Source organism: Hippoglossus hippoglossus, chromosome 15 (assembly GCF_009819705.1).
Source record: "Hippoglossus hippoglossus isolate fHipHip1 chromosome 15, fHipHip1.pri, whole genome shotgun sequence".
Lineage (NCBI taxonomy): Eukaryota > Metazoa > Chordata > Actinopteri > Pleuronectiformes > Pleuronectidae > Hippoglossus > Hippoglossus hippoglossus.
Window position 1 is genome coordinate 10,983,120 of NC_047165.1, and position 17,070 is coordinate 11,000,189.

Genomic DNA, 17,070 nt, shown 5'->3' on the forward strand with positions numbered 1-17,070 from the left:
TTTTCGTGGTTTGTTGTGTTTTCCTGATTTACACTTCAGGGCCACCTTATTATTGCACTTAATTTTGTACGATTTCAACAGTTTTATGGCTAGAAATCTGCACCTATAACATCTATTAGTTTGTACTGGATTTCTATATGCTCTCAATCTATTTATATTCACAAATATGACTCCATAACTTCTGGTCTTGTAGCCTTCAACTCCTTGGAGCTGTGAGATACTTGTGTACTTTGTGTACATGTAGCATAGATTATGTGTGCAGCAGGTGGTAAAATCGAATCATGTGTTAAGACCTCTGTCAGCAACCACTACATTAGCCTCTACATTTCATGGTGTTTACAAGATGCCTGCGCTTCAGGAACATCTGCTGGAGTTGGCACGGCCTCCTGGATTTCCCATGGGTGGAGAGACAGCAAGGGATTGTGCTTGTGTGTGTGTACACTCATGTACATGTGCCAACAGCTTGCTGATATGAGTGGATGGAGATGGACTTGGCACCACCTCCTTTAAATGCTGACCTTCCTCACAGGGTGTGGATGACAGAGGATTGCAGAGAGATTCTTGCGTGGTGCCTTATCCGGTAGGTGTAAAGTCAAAAATGTTTTCCTGGTAAAAAGTAAATTCTTCTCTTCAAAGAATCAAATAGTGTTTAATCATTAAAGTCAGCATTTAACTGGTAGTCAAGGTGTTTACCAGGTCAATTACATCCGAGTTCTGGTCCTGCACTGTTATCAATGTGGGCCCAATGAACCAATACAGAATTTAACGCTGGAATTACCAATAAAATATGTATGTTAATAAGTGTACATACATGGATGACCCACAAAATAATTGCACAAAATGTTTGACTGACAACTAAAACTTTATTTTACTTGGCAAGTTAGTTAACAAAAAAAGCAGAGGCATTCAGATACAGCAGTGTGTTAATCAAAGATGTTTATATAAGATTTTATCTTATGATCTTTATGAACATTCCCCTCGCTCTTATTCCTCACTGAAATCAAAGTTCCTGCAAATCAAGGCGAGACTGAAGTGGGTGTGTCCGCCCGGGTGCATCTTTAGGTGTGAGAAAGTCTCCACAGCAATGTTGTTGTAGTCAAAGCAGATGGTCCCTCTCACTTTGAGGTTACAAACTATAGCTCCAAGTGATAAACTACATGCACAAATTCTGATTTGTGCAAAAGAGTGACCTCAAATGACCCAGGTGTCTCTTTTGGACTTAAAGAGAACAAGAGGGAACAGAAGACACTAGATATGAACATGTATTTAAATGAGTGATAGATTTGACCTTAGCTTTACACAAGTGCTGCTTTGAGTTTCACATCGACGATTGTAATTACATAACTCCCCTGTTTGCTTGCTCTCTCTCTCTCTCTCTCTCTCTCTCTCTCTCTCTCTCTCTCTCTCTCTCTCTCTCTCTCTCTCTCTCTCTCTCTCTCTCTCTCTCTCTCTCTCTCTCTCTCTCTCTCTCTCTCTCTCTCTCTCTCTCTCTCTCTCTCTCTCTCTCTCTCTCTCTCTCTCTCTCTCTCTCTCTCTCTCTCTCATTCTGGGGTGTGTAAAGTACATGTCAGTTATAAGAGCAAAAATATAAATGATAAACTTGACATAGTTCATTACTGAAGTATATTTGTCCGAGCCGGTACTCAGCGATGTTTCTTTCGATGCTGAAGGCAATGCATCAGGTTCTGTTGGCTATTGAGCATCGGCCAATCAGTTCCTGATGCAGTATCATCCACATCAGAAAGCTCTGCTTCACCCCGGTGTCACTGGAGGGGCAGTGAAAGCTGGATAGTTTACAAAAACATGTGGGTCCTTCTGCAATATCTCCTAATGATGAGAGGAATGATACAGAAACACAAACTCACAGAAACAAGCCGTTATTATTCCTTTCATTCTACCATAATATAATAGCCAATACTGTACAGCACACATCATTGTAAGCCGAGATGGCAGCAGAAGCATCTGGAAAGTGAATTCATGCAAATTCAAAATGGACATGCATTATGAAAGAGCTGCAAGAGATGAGGCTGCACTTCAAAAGACTGTCGAAAAGAAATTTTTAAAAAGTGGGGAAGGGGGATGCGAGAGGAGGAAGAGCAGACAGCGAGGGTGTCTGTGAAATGCACTTGTGTAATTGCAGTGACATCTTCATTGAGAGCCCTCCATCTCTTTCCTGTGTGCTCCAAAGGGCGTCGCTGACGCCAGTCGATGGGGAGAGCAGCCGAGGCGCTGTGTTTAGCATAATCCCAGAGGCCATTGTGAGAGCAGCTAGTGAACGACTCACAGTTGCCAGCTGAGATTTCACCAAAACACAGCAGAACACAAGGAGAAGGGGATGAGATAGGAAAATCAGAGGTGGAGGAGGGGCATGTGAGGGGAGAAGACAGGAGGAATGGTAGTGCTATTAGGTAAAAACAACCTCGAGACAAATATGACATTACACTGAATCTTGAGCTTTATATTTTGTATATATCCAGTCGTTTGCTGGCTGGTGGGTGGAGGATCAGGGTGGTGGTGGTTATCTGTCATGAGTGTGCAGCTTGCACAGCATCAAAGAGGCTAAGTATAAAGTGTGAAACACGCTTTCTTCCAGGTGGACAGCACCTGTTGGCCCTTATTCAGGACTGTAATTCAATAATCTTCCCCCCTTCTTCTTTTAACCAATCACTCACTGTTTTGACTTGTAACAGTCGGGCAAAGAAAGATAAAGCAAAACTGTGACAGGGAAACAGTTCGTCTCTTGTGCAATGATCATTACCTTAAGCCCCGAGTGTGAAATCCTCTTTGATCACTGTTTCAGGTAGGCGGACGGTTTTTGAGCCAACCTTCAGTAAACAATATGGTCTCAGCACGTGTCCCAGGAAGGAAGAAAAATATCAATGAACACTTCATAGCTTGTCTGGTTTGTGAAATAGACTCAAGAGATTAGATTCTGGGTGCATGGCGTTTTTTCTGATGCATAATTAGACAAACTGCAGAATCTCTCCAGGTGATTGTGAGAATAAAAAGCACCATCACAGTTGCCTGCAGAGATTACCCAGTCAGCCCACAGTTCCACACACACACACACACACACACACACACACACACACACACACACACACACACACACACACACACACACACACACACACACACACACACACACACACACGTTATATCTACAAGAGTCAATTGGCAGCAGATGGTTAACACAGATCAGGATAAAGACCAAGCTTTGACCCCCACACCGCACCGTTTCAAAAAGGTCCTGCGTTACCATGGTGACAAGGCCAAGGCACGTGCCTCCCATTGTTGGGCTGTATCCTCCAGGGTCAGCCAGCACACCCAGTTAGAGGTCAGAGGTCACCGCGGGCTCTCACTCAGGTCAACACTCACCAGCCTGTCCCCTTTGACCCTCAACAAGCACTGAAACAAATTGAGAGATGGGGGAGAGAGAAAGAGGAGGATGAGATGACAAAATTTGCTCAACGATTCTGTTTGATCTAATGACAAGTTCAAGATGCTCCGACAAACTCGGGTCTCTGCCGAGCTTCAGGCGTGTACAGTTCAGCCGTGTGGTCCTGTGAGGGCCGTGTACAGTGTGGTGGAGAATCACTCAGCATGTTACAGTATGTCTCCCTCTTGTGGTGGAGGAGGATACGTTGAATGAGATCACATTCTTTGTGAACTTGACTTCAAAGTGGGCGACAGAAGTTCAGAATACGGGGCGTCCCGGTGCCCTAGTGCCTCATAACCGCAACGACTGTGGTTAAGTTTCACGCTAGTACATTTATTTGAGGTCATGCCCCTCTCTCTCATCCTTTCCTGTCTATACATGTACTTTGAAGTATAATAAAACTGAACTATATAAAATACGTATTCTTTGCTGAGATGAGATAAACTGGTGAATCAAAATATTCAAGAGCTTTTTAATTCAGTTTTTTTAGAGACATTATATCACATTTAAAATGTCCACATTCACCATGGTCATGCCTACATCTTGCTGAAAAAGTCCTTCGAACCCTGTTTAATTAATATAACTAAGCTATTACAATTTAAGTGTCCAGATTAGACACATGTCCACAAATTTGGAAAATCTTTTGCCAGAGGTGCCTGCGTGCACGTTGGGATATTCAGGTCATCGAGTTGTAAAGTGTTGCTCGGACGTTGACAAAAGAAAAATCTTAAGTTTATTAAACGGAACAGGCTGACAGTCCACACTTTGTTAGGCAGTGAATGAACAGAGTGGTTTTGACAGGCCTAACCTCTTAAGCTTCGGGTCCCACTGAGCTCGGCACAGCTAGAGCTAAATGCCATCTGTCCCAACATCATGAGGCCCCCCCAACCTGTCCCCCAACACTTCAGCATAGAAATCATTCAATACTGCTTTTAAAAAAAATAGGGAAAATATAAACAAGTCTACTCCTCTGGTATCAAATCCCTACATTTCATAATACTGAGCCATCTTCAGGGAAGGACAAACTTTTCAGTCGAACATTTTAAAGCTGTCCGGGTTAAATGCTTTGCAAACAATAGCTGTGCTTGTAATCCGCATGATTTGGTTTTCAAAAGGAAACGTGCATTATGGGTTATCAGGAAAACTGATTTTTTTGCAGACTTTCATTAAAGTTGCTTTGTTTAATAGGTGTAGCCTGGGTCATGGGGATAATATTAACCTTTGTGTGGTGTAAAATAAAGTGTAAAACAGCCAGAGCACTGAGAGGGAAGTAAGAGAAGAAAGAGAGGGTCAGTCTGAGCCTATAACAGTGACCCCTGAATAGAGACACTACTTTAGTAAGATTACAACAAGTCCTTTCAAATGAAGGAAAAATATTTACTTTTCTAAAAGTTCTCATTTTGCAAATATTGCTACTCCGCTCCCATATTGAATTCTTTTTTAATTTAGGTCTGTAGATCACATGGGAGTTGAGTCCTATACGCTGGGAAGGTCAAGATCCTGCTGCACGTTTCTTCTCCGACAATGACGAGTCATTGTTTTCTTCAGTTAGTCTCTCACTGTGACTCATCAATGGCCCTTCTGAACGCCGTTTTGAACAAATTCATTTTACGCTTCAATGACCCCCACATGCAGCAATGAACAATAAAATAATGATATCACCATTTAAACTTTAGTCTCAATCCTTTGACCATGTTGTCTGCTCCGTTAGCTGTCAGCCAGCGTTAAGAGCAAGAAGCGACCTTTGTGCCCCGCAGCCAATGTGTGTGCTTCAGCATTTCATTAAGGCCCCGGACCGTCAATGTACAAGCAATTGTCTTCCCCTAACAAAAAGACTGACGCATTGTATCAGTTGGAGGTAAATTTATCAAAGGGGGCCGATACAATGGACAGAGCAGGGCAAATTATGAAACAGGTCTGTGAGGCGCCTCCTGGTGAGCCATATTGTACTGTTTGTTGATTGTTCGGATTTGGACTGAGTGATATTCAGATAGAAAACAGCGCGGTGTGTGACGACTGTGTGAAGAGAAATGGAGATGTACAATATATGAGTCCTTACATGTGAGCGTATGTGGAGTGTGGTGTGCGGGAGTCGTGTGAAATGATGTGGGTTTGCACTTGTGAACACAAAGCAGTGCTGAGAAGCGCAGGCAACCCTAAGACCTCTGAGGTGCACGTTGACTAAAAACAATTGGGATCTCCATGAGCTGATGTGACATGTGTATTTGTCTCAGCCTTTCCGTTAGGGGAGCCCTACTGTAGAGGTGAAAGAAAAAAAAAACTGCGCCAAGGAAGGGAGGGACAGAGGGACAGAGGGACGAAGAACAACAGGGTCTCTGGAGTGCAAGACATCAACCTGCTACAGGACAAGTGAGAGAGGGGTTTCCGCTGTTGTACGACATGGCCAAAAATTATATTGAGATAAAAATGTTTACATCAGTTGATATTGATAATTATCACGATAATTGTCATGTTATGTATTTTAGGTGTAAAGACAGATTTTTGCTACTGAGTGTATTTTAAACTCTTTATCAGCAGAGAATGAGACACTACTTGATAAACAGCTAAACGATATCGTTATATCACCCGGCCCTGGTACCGCTATTCATGCCTAGGAAAACATGATGCACATAAAAACAGGTAGAATGTGTATTTCATAAAACTAAAGTTCCAGCGTTTCAGTGATTTATCTTGTAATTAGTTTATCTCAATGTGGTTTGTGTGCGTGCATTTATACACAGTGATTAATAGAGCTGCAGCAATTGGTCGATTGATCAACATAAAATTCAAACTAGATTGTGTTGAACAAAAAATATCAAATATTCTTGTTCCAGCATCTACAATGTAAAGATTTGCTTCTTTTTGTCTTTTATATCACTAAACTAAATAGTTTTTGAACGGCTGCTGTGAAATTTTATAGATCACATGGTTACGTAAATATTCAGCCCCACTAATCCTACCTGTACAAAAATGATCTGCTCACACTCCATTTAGAAAAGATGCTTCTTATTATATACACACACACACAACCCTTTACTTCTATTCGTCAGTCTTTCATTGTGGGCCTGGCTGCCATTTAGCCCCTGCACTGCAGTCCCTGATGAAACAGGCCGGTGGCACATCACACTACTGACTGTCCTGACCATATTTACACCCCATCTCGGTTATTGGACGCATAATTCCTCCACACATCACCCACACGGCTGACTACAATTATAATTTCATATGCTCCAGTGTATCAGCCACCCGAGCAATTTTCAACCATTTAAATGTGAATTTATGTCTCATGTAAATGAGCGGGGGAGTCGATCGAAGCCGATTGGAGGAATGGCCTTTTCCCAGGGAGCGTTCGGTTATAGGTCTCTGTTCATTTCAAGGTCTGTGTTCATCACCTTGATTTAACGAACGACACCAGCTCCGAATGAGGCCTCATCTACTTCTCTACCGACATACACAGTCACCCATTCTTATATAAGAACTTAAACACGAAGCATCACTGCTCCTCCACATGTTCCCAATTTATAAATTTCTTTAGTATGTTTACTTTTAAAACAATAAAAACAGTCATGATGTAACATTAAATTCAACTTGCATTGTATAATCGGACACTTGAGAGATTTCACTGCGTGTCCAAGTTGCTTTTTAAATTGTCGTCATGTTTAAGAATGGATCATTAAAACAGGATAATGAAGAGCTGTCTTTGCTCTTCTCTGAGGTGAAGAAAACACACTGTTCTAACAGTATGATAACACACTGTACCACTGTGAAGGTTAACTGCTGCGTGTAGTGCAGGTCTATGATGGTGTTCACAGTCAGGTTATGTGGATGCAGACTTTCAGAGTTTGCTTATCTATTTATCTGTCCGCATTCTTTAATAACTATTCAGTTATGGGCTCTTGGCTCTGTTGTTACCTAAGTTCATAGATTCACAGTTCCATTGATGAGACTAATTACTATTTTGGTTACTTTTATTTAAAGGCATATTTTTAATCCTGAGGATAAAGCCCTTGACCAAACAGTCTCATTAGTGTGCAATTGCCAGGGTCAGTTATTGGCTGTTATATTGGCTCTATCACAGCATTGCAAGCAGTAATACATGACCTTTACAAAGAGCATTTCTCAAAAACATGGGCTCCACATTACTTCATTAAAACGCTGTCAGAGGGCAGCTTTATTTCTGAAAAAAATACTTTAGGTACAGCTAAACACAAAATTCCTTTTATAAACTTGTCATTCTATTGGACACATTTTGAGAAGACAAGAGAATAAAGATTTAATATATTAAACCTATTTGAACAGTTTGAGGACGACAGAGTCATGAAGCGAGTAGTCAGCGACTGTCGCAGTTCAGGAGATAAATGTGAAGTGAACCTTTCAGCTGATCAAACTATGTCTGAAAGACAAGACCTTGACCACATGATCGATCATTTGCTCTTATCACAACAGTAACAAGTCCACCTGCTGCTTATCACACGCACACTCTCATCGGTGTTGCAAAATGCAAAGAGCCCTCGGCGTACGCTGCCTCATGTCTTATCCAAAAGCCAAGGTCTTTACACTCATCTATCAGAAACACCTGGCTGCTGCCCATGCCATACAGCTATAGATAATGTGATCACATCCCATGACACACACTATAGTTCTTTAAATAATTCTAAACAGCAAATGAAGATACAGCAGAGCAAAAATAGTTATATCAGCGGTAAAAGACGAAAAACACAAGGCACCGGAAGAACAAGCTGATTGATGATCAAACATAAGGACAAAATAAATGGGGAGTTGTTGTAGGGGTCAGGATCACGCAGAGCTCTTAAACAGCCGACATCAGGTGCATGCAGGGAAACCAGACGCCAAGCAGAGACGGAGAAACATCTCTGTGAGGTTAACGGCGGTGTGTGCCGGACCTTCACTCACACGTGTTGTACGAAGTGTATGGACTGAGCAGGGTTGTTAATGCAAGAAACAGCCTGTTCATTGTTTTGCTCTTCAGTTAATGTCTTATTTTTACACCACAAACATGCAGATATGTGCAGATATTGCTACTTGAGGATAGGAACCCAATATAAAAAGGGAAATTGTTTGTGTGTATTTTTATCAGGCTCAGGTACACCATGAAATTTAACCTCTTGTCATGGTTTTAAAAGCCGTGGCTCCACACAAATGTGTTGCTTGAGTTATGGTGCAGGGTTAAGGCTAAAAAAATAAAAAAATAATGCAGTGCCGCAGGTAAAGTGCTGTGTAATTCCAGCCCAGAAAAAGGACTTGAGGGACCAGCGAAAGAGCAATGCGGCTCACCGTGCATTTGTGATTGATGGTCTCTGTCTGTGCAATAGCTGACTGAGCAACATGTACATCTCTCTTATTCACAAACCTAAAGGCATGCATGTATCCTTGCTGAACTCAATGTATGCGCCACAATATGTAATGAGGAAGAGGAGCACATCAGGCCCATCTTGGTCGCTCCTTTGACGAAGGACCATAACCACATTAACTGTGGCATTTTGTTGTGTAGACCAACCTGGGACCTTTGCCGCATGTCCTCGTGCCTCCCGTGATCTTGTGCATTCTTGCTCCCGTCATCTTTACACTGTTAAATCAAAACAGAAAAAAAACAAGAATAAAATCTTTAATCACTAAGAAATCGTGCAGAACATAGATTTTTTATACTTTGTGGAGAACATGGATAATCAATGCTGAATACAGTATGAACTTATGTCCCCCAATCCTTGATCCCGTCGCGTCTCTGTCGCCTGATGCCAAGACATGTCTGGTCTGGCTTTTGGCCAGGCTGGGCTGGGCTGGTCGCCACCACGGCCCCAGCAGCCGAGCAGGCAGGCCTAGCTTAATGCTGACACATCGCTAACATCAGCCAGGAAGAGGAAACATCAGCACAGCACCATTTCAGATTTACAAGGAGGGATACACTCGCTCGTCTGCAGCAGAATTTAGGAGAATGCCCACCTAACATCGTGGATCATTGTTTTAATAAAATCCACTTTGAAGACTGTATAATTATTAAGAGGATACCTGTGAGGCTGTGGCAATGCACAAGAGCAAATTGTAGAAATCCACGGGGAAAAAAAAAAGAGGCCACACCCTTTCTAATTAATCATTCACATTAAGCCATCGTAAAACGGTTGTTAATGTTGTTTCTGACAGGAAAAGAGACCAAAATATAGACGAAGCTCTTGTTTTCAGTCCTTTCTGTTCGATGCAGGGTTTTATTGACTAGCTATAATCATGATTAACAGCCAATGTGTTGAAAAAATTGGTTCATTAATGTTGAATATTAAAAGATGTTATCTATTGTCTTAAGACACTAATAGAAATAAAAAATATATCAGAACACATGATTCCTGTGAAGAATATATTTTCTTAATTTTGAGGAAAACGGACTGCAGTGTTATCATTTGTTCAAGTGGACGACATTAACCTGGATCTTATTTAAAGGCCTGTAAAATGGAGGAGATTAGAAAATCTTGTATGAGCTTATAAAACTGACACTAGCAGCCCCTCCACAATCTACTTTCATTCACATTTGTACGACTATAATTGCTGCCCTTTGTGTTTGGCAAGCCATGCAAATGAGATTGGCAGAAACGAGTTTGTGTCATCGATATGCGCAGATATAACCAGGAGTGCCACTGATTGATGATGCAAACCTTCTCCCTATAGCCTGGTTGGTGACCTCTGACTCCTCGCTCCTCGAGGGGTTAAACTTATTACCCTTTGACTCGCGTGACCTCTGCTGTGAAAGGGGCTAGATTGAGGGATGACCACAGCTCAGGTCCTATTGGTCGCTCGCTGGCCGAACTGCGGCCGCGTGGATGACCATCCAAACCCTAGAGGGATGTGACCCTGGCCCTGCCACACGCTCTGTGGATAATACTATTAACAGGTCAATACAGGCCTAAATAAAAAGGGGGGAAGAGAACAGTGCTTTAATGTAAAGGATGAGCAGGAGAAAGGGATATTGTGGAGGAAACACATTTCCAGGATGGATTTAGAGCTTATTCATCAGGACTGTTTAAACAAATGGTGATAAACTTAATTTTCCAAACAGGGACGTAATAACATGGACTAAAGTTGAATAACGCTGATGAGTGGGGCCTATCCTGAAAACGTGGTGGAAGATATGCTCATTCGCAGAAGATCATTGTTCAAAAACACAAAAGCAGCACAAATTTGTCAAATCTCATTTATTTACGAAATTCTCAAACCAAACCTCAGCAAAATAACCGCATTTAAGCTTAGTCATCCCAATATAATCACACTGAACGGATATTTCAAATAACTTGGAATATATGTAAAATGTACAATTATAATAAAAGAGAACTTATACGATTCTTTTGCACATAGAAATAAAATGACTATATCATTAGTAATATATTAGAGGAGTGCCTCTTTACACTGTACCTCCAACTCTAGTACGAGCAGAGGAGGGGTGTATTGGGTGTTCGCCAATACAGCACACTACATACAAGACATGTGGTCTCTTTCTCCCTCACACACACGTGCACACACTGGATTACGAGCCATTTTTGCTGTCAACTCTCCAATTTCGATAATAAAGCATGTTGTTTAGCCTTTAAATAGTGTTGTGACACACAAAACTACTTTTTATGAAAAGCTAAAATATGCAGCCTCCCCACAACTCTACTGATCAGTTTTTGTAATTGTGCTACTGTTCAAACGATACTGGGCAGTGAGAAAAATATTAAGGACTAAATACAAATCCCAATTTTCTCCATTTGCTTATCTCCAACTCTGTTATCCGTAAATAAAAGCACATACTCTTTTACGGCAAACATGCTGCTGTGCATTTCTACGACTTGATTTGCCTGGAAGCTTGACCCAAACATCATGAATACGCATATGGAGGGTGTACACAGGGCATACATAATGCGCTTTGTCTCCCTCTAACCTTTAGAATTGAGCGCCAATAAACATAATAAAATGTAAGATTAAATAATGCAACAAGCAGCCGAAGCCCTGACCCCTATTAAAGTAGTTTTGAAAAGGGTATTACAGGATCATAAAATAAAAATCAGGCTCAAACACATGCAGCCAATAGAATCCACTCTGCTAAAGTTGTCTGAGCTGTGACTACAGTAGAGCTGGTAAACAACCATACAAGCATGCATTCAGTGTCACACAAACACACATTAGCAGCAGAGGCTCACGGACACATGAGAGGAAATCTTCCAAGCGATGAAGGAGAAAGCGCAAAACCCAAAAGAAAACTGAAGAAGAATAAGGAGGGAAAACAGCAGGAAGGAGAGAAACAAATTGATATAGTACCTTCTGAAGCATCAGTGTGAGGAGAGAAGGGTGGGACACCTGCAGAACCTTGCATGGTCTATCCAGAGCTCTTCAGCGACTGCTCCCTCACAGTGCACAGTGTGTGTGTGTGAGCCAGGGAGGGAGTGTGTGTGTCAGTGGCTGAGGGAGGGGATCCTACCCCTCCTCCTTAGGACTGTGCCTCCTTAACAGGATGGAGGGGTAGGTGGGGCCACTGCAATAAAGCAAACACATTTTTTCTATGGTTGTTATGTCCTTGCTTCTCTCGCTCTTTCCCGCCTCCACACTTCCATCTTTCTGTCTCTTTCCAGGACTTGCTCCTTTCCCTCCTTCCCTCTTGTTCCTGTCGCCTCGTGCTTCCCTCTGAATCTTGGTGCGTCTGCGAGGCTCTTACACTCTCCCTCTACCCTCCCACCCCTCCCTAACCCTTTGCCCCGTCCCCTCCTCCCTTACTGTACGGTAATATTAACATGCTCTCATTAATCTGGAGAGGAGAGGGACATATGCCGTTTCGGGCTGGTGGTCCACAACCTGCTAAAGTCCTGGTGTGCGTGTGGGAGCATGTATCCCATCGGTCTTTAGTCTGGTAATACTACAGTCCCGAGATTAAGCGGGACAGTCAGAGAGCATGGTGTGTTTGAGAGAGGAAAAGAGAGGAGGAGAGGGGCAGCGGGAAAAGAGGAGCGGAGCAGTGCCACGATCAAACAGCAGCAAACCACACTTTTTTTTTTTTCCTCCACCTTTTATAGTTCTGCTTGCTCTGGGTCGCTGTGCCACCACCCCTCCTCCCGTCCACTCATCTGGCCACCAAACAAATCCCATCTGATCCGGGGAGAAGCCATTCCTACATAAATCATTCTCCTATTCCATTGGCTGCACGTTACATTCAAAGTATTGATTTTGCCCCCCCCTTCCCCCTCGTCGCAGCACTGATTGCAAGGAAACCCTTCCCAACGGCTACAAACAGGAAGTGCGAAAAAATAAGCCACGGGTGTGTTTCGACTGACCACCATGGCGGACGCTGAGGCTTCGGTCACAACACTGAAGAAGGGCATGTGTGCTTTCCTGTACAGAACACACGTGATGGAAACCCCAAGAAGACATGTCAAATGTAGAAGGAGCAGGTGAAACACAAAGAACGACTCAGTAAAATGTAACCAGCAGTTCAAAAAAAAGAAATAGGGCTCCAGGGTAAATTTGCAGCCACATTATTTGCAAACCAACCAGGCAGCATCAGTACAACAGGAACGTATCACGTACATCTGTATTTCAATATTTCAGAAATATTATCAGTATCTTAAATTTCACTATAGCTAAAAAAAATTAAAAAATCATTGGTGTTTTAAAAATGAGTAAATACCAAACCTCCCCAAATTGTAACACAAAAACCACAACTGAACCTCAATGACCCACTGTCCTTAGATTGAAACTGACCACGAGAGGGGAAAAGCAGCCGTTTCCATGACAGCACAGCTGAGGATACTTTGAACTCTGACCTTATACTCCTGCATGTGCTCCGAAGCATTGACCAAGCGAAGGGGTCAATCAAAAACAAGGTCAGCAGGGGTCAAATGGTAATGACCCCTATGGTTACGCAACCGTACCATATCAACCTGCTCCGAGCAGCATCCAAGCATCATTTATCGTAATCAGAGCGGTGCACCTTGCTGGAGGTGATGCTGCCTCTGCATAATGAGATGGCTAAAAGTCTATGTGATGGTGTATTATGGACAATAGAAAAGATTCAGAAAACTAGAGTTCAATAATAAGATATTTAACATTTTTAATTGTGGATTTCAGAGAAATCTTAAAGTACATTGGTGTGTTCGTACTTTGATTCATTTAGCAGCAATTTTGGTTGCAGTTCAAGTATTCCATTAGAAGCTACTTTTAAATACTTGTCCTACATTATTGAAAAAGAGGCCAGTGAGCATGAAGAACACAAGCTATAAAGTGCAATAATGGTTGGAGTTCTACATCTTAACTCAGGGTTTATATTGAAAAGCCAAACAATAGGTGTGAAGCAGCAGAGAAGTTATAAAGAAGGAACAGTGTAATAGTCACTTGCAACATGTTTCCCGTATAGTGCATTGCTAGTGTACCGTATACCTGTGATGAGTCAGCACTTACTAAAACTAAAAAAAATTGGTCTGACAGGACAAATAAGTGACATGATGTAGTGCAACTGTCAAAACTATTGGATTTGTCCAGTAAAGAACGTAGTTAATGCACGTCCCGAAAGGAAGAGGGGTTGATCTTTAAGAAAGGATGACACCGTCTTGGAGTAGAGAAACTGGGTTGGACGAGAAGGGGGGAAGACAGATGAAGGGGTGGAGGGACCGATCAGAGGGGTGCCAGACACAAAGAGGCCAGGCCATGGCCGGTGGCACGCGATGGGCAGATTAACCAGCGTTTCCTCCCCTAACTGAAGCATTAGGACACCTGACTGAGTCCCGCCAATGGCAGCCAGCCAAGGATTTGTTGGAGGGGGGGGGGGGGAGACAAGCTGGGGTTTCGCCTTTCAACACTCAGGCTCTTCAACAACACAAAGACGGGTGGGGTGGTGTTCGAGGGGGGGGAAATAAAAAAATAGGGGTTGATGGTGGGTTGGTGGCTTGGAGTGGAGAGGGGGGGGGCTTCAAGCCTTACCCCTCACCATCTGCTGCCCAGGCTAAGTGAGGACAGGGGTAGGGCCAGAGTGCAGGGTGGAGTATTTGAAGCGCGTGCACAACAAAAATTAAAAAGACACGTGTATCTGCGCGCACGCACCTGTTAGTGTGTCAGTGGGTGGGTGGGTGAGTAGCATGGCAGATGGACAGGGCATACTCCTGGCTCCGCAGTCAGTCATCCCACATTAAGGAGCATCCCCCTTCCCCCACATTCCTAACCTAATCCACAGTGCCAGCCAATTCTTTATGTTTTGCCTGGTTTGATTAAGACATCCATGATTAAGGACATTATGGGCGGTGTGAGAGGGTGTGTGTGTACATGTGTGGCACTTATCCACTCTGTTTACTGTAATCAAAAGGCAAACACACAGCCACTTTTGCCCATGCACACGCCCCTTCATGAATATCCCTTATTATGATGATATTGAAGGACACATTTTATCAGTCACTAATCCAGGTTTTCATTCTCTCTCAAAAAGGAGGTACGTCAGAATGTGGCCAAGTTAGAGAAGCACCCATCCACTCACACTCTTTCCCCAAACAGACACATCCCCGTACAATATTTGACATTTTCCCCCCCGTGTGCCTTTATTGGCACATCAGTGAGCTGTTTATTTCTCCCTGTTCGAAAGGGGGTCAGAGCCGCAGACCGTTTGGTCTTGCTGAGCAGTAATCTGAAAATGCCTGTAATCCTCCATACAAGAGCCCTTCTGGAGACCGCGGTGGCAGAGTTGAGGTGTATAGCCTCGTCTCCGTTTAGCGGCCATGTGTCTGACCGAGCTTGACACGCAACCGGAGCCTTACAGCTGCCAGGACACACACTGAGAGATGAGGCACAGTAAAGCTGCCCTGGTCACTCACTGGAATAATTATGCCATTTTTCGCCCTAAACAAAGCAGAGTGCGTGCAGGTCACTGAACTTATTCAACTCAGTGTTAGAACAAGTGGCAGAGCTGGGAGCCAATGGAAATCAGTGGTTTGTGAACATGCCATTATAAATTCAGGGTGTAAGGAGAGGCACGGCGCCTGAAATTTGAGATGAACAACACAATCAGACACAGCTCATAACAACCGTTTACTTGGCAACACTTCAGGACATCAGGCATCATGCAGGCGAGCGACACTTCTTCGTAGTGAGTTCACAGGTAGCTTTCCACGGGATTTCTGTGACGACAAACTTGCACTGAAGTCTCTGCAATAAAAAAAAAAAGGGGCAAATCCTTTAATTACTCCACATGATAAAAAAGCACTGGGACAGAGAACATGCACAACTGTAGGAGACTTGTGCGAGTTCCTTGTGTTGTGCACCTGCTGAAACGTTGAACTTGCCTTGGAGGACAGATCACATGGTTCCCAGAGGGTCCGAGTGCCGTTTCTCCTGCACGTTCTGCTTCCCAGCTGCACTTCCAGGATGTAGTTTATACCCGCGACCACCTGCAGGGCACAAGCACGACGAGTTAAACTGCTTTTATTTAAGGGTTTTAAAATTGTATGATTAGCTTGATGCTAACGGGCTGAGGTCTTACCTGAATTTTGGCCGATGTGATGTTCACGATTTCAAACTGTTCCTCAGCGTTGACTCTGTTGAACTCGAACACGGCGAACCGCGCCGCCGCCAAAACCTTGGTCCCGTTCGTCGGCACCGCGTGAGGCTGACCGGGCATGAGTCGTCCGGCGGCGGGGAGGACGCGACCGGAAGAAGCGAAAACAACGATACAAAACAAGGCGAACATCTCAAAACGCAGCGAGTTGCTTCTTCGAGTGAAGGAGGAGAAGGAGGTGGAGAGTCCCGGTTGTTTCTCTCTGAGTGACAGGATCCACGTTCAACGCCCGGTTCAAATACACCGAGCAGACACGCACCTGTTTCCCATGTGCTGATTCAAGTATCAGGGAATCTCCACCTGAAAACTTCCGCGTTGCCCGGCAACCGCGTTGCTGAGCAGGAGCCAGGCTGCTGCTGGGAAACGAGCTCGTGTGTCTTAATTAACTTAAAAAGAAAGAAAAGTGTGAGACTTAAATATATATATGTTTTGTTATTTTAAGAAGCATAAAGTAGCGGTTCAGTCAACACCACGGTGACCATACAAAAGCTACACACAATAATCATCGTACAGGGTAAAAGCTCAAGCAACGATGTGTCCCCACCCATTTTGAATCATTAATTATTTATAAAGAGTTACTGATAATACATAAAACTATTCAAAAGCAGTTTTGTCAACTTTTGTTTTCCAATATTGACAAAGTGAATTTATTGTTATTGTTCCATACAAGTAAACAGACACAAAACTCCTCACTTAACTTAAATTGAAATATAAAAATAAAATCTGTAATATTAAGATTTAACAGCAAAAATATAAATAAATTCACAGCCATCCACTCTTTATAAATTCAAATAATCACCAGTGTAGCCGATTGTTTTTGGATGTCACATAATTAACCTGAATGGAGGTCACATGTGTGTATGAGAAGATTTTAATTCCTCTATCTGTACGGCTCGAGTGTGTATTCTCAAATGAAGATTCTACTGTTACATGACAGGGACTCGTGAAAGTATCAGCTGTGGGAATAATTTCCAGGGAAGTGAATATCCCTTGAAATACATACATCAAATAGCACTGTTGTAAATCTGCCTTGAGCAGGAGAGATAGACACTTGTGTAGC

The 17,070-nt window shown here is 43.1% G+C and overlaps 1 protein-coding gene across 1 annotated transcript; it reads right to left on the minus strand.

The window, feature by feature from the left end:
- Nucleotides 1–1,545: 1,545 nt before the first annotated feature.
- LOC117775415 (cystatin-F-like) lies at nucleotides 1,546–16,215 on the minus strand. The gene is made up of 5 exons (XM_034608527.1): nucleotides 15,936–16,215; nucleotides 15,728–15,843; nucleotides 8,958–9,026; nucleotides 3,260–3,408; nucleotides 1,546–1,766 (listed from the first exon to the last, which is right to left on the minus strand). The coding sequence occupies exons 1-4, from the start codon at nucleotides 16,140–16,142 to the stop codon at nucleotides 3,399–3,401; spliced, it is 402 nt and encodes a 133-aa protein (XP_034464418.1). The 5' UTR covers nucleotides 16,143–16,215; the 3' UTR covers nucleotides 1,546–1,766; nucleotides 3,260–3,398.
- Between the last annotated feature and the right edge of the window lie 855 nt (nucleotides 16,216–17,070).

Bases quoted from the DNA above. Each gene is read 5' to 3' on its own strand.
- LOC117775415 (XM_034608527.1), bottom strand. From the start codon at position 16,142: ATGTTCGCCTTGTTTTGTATCGTTGTTTTCGCTTCTTCCGGTCGCGTC. The intron at 15,844-15,935 runs GTAAGACCTCAG...TGTGCCCTGCAG, and splicing joins TCACATCGGCCAAAATTCAG to GTGGTCGCGGGTATAAACTA. The intron at 9,027-15,727 runs GTTTCAGCAGGT...TTGATTTAACAG, and splicing joins TCCTCCAAGGCAAGTTCAAC to TGTAAAGATGACGGGAGCAA.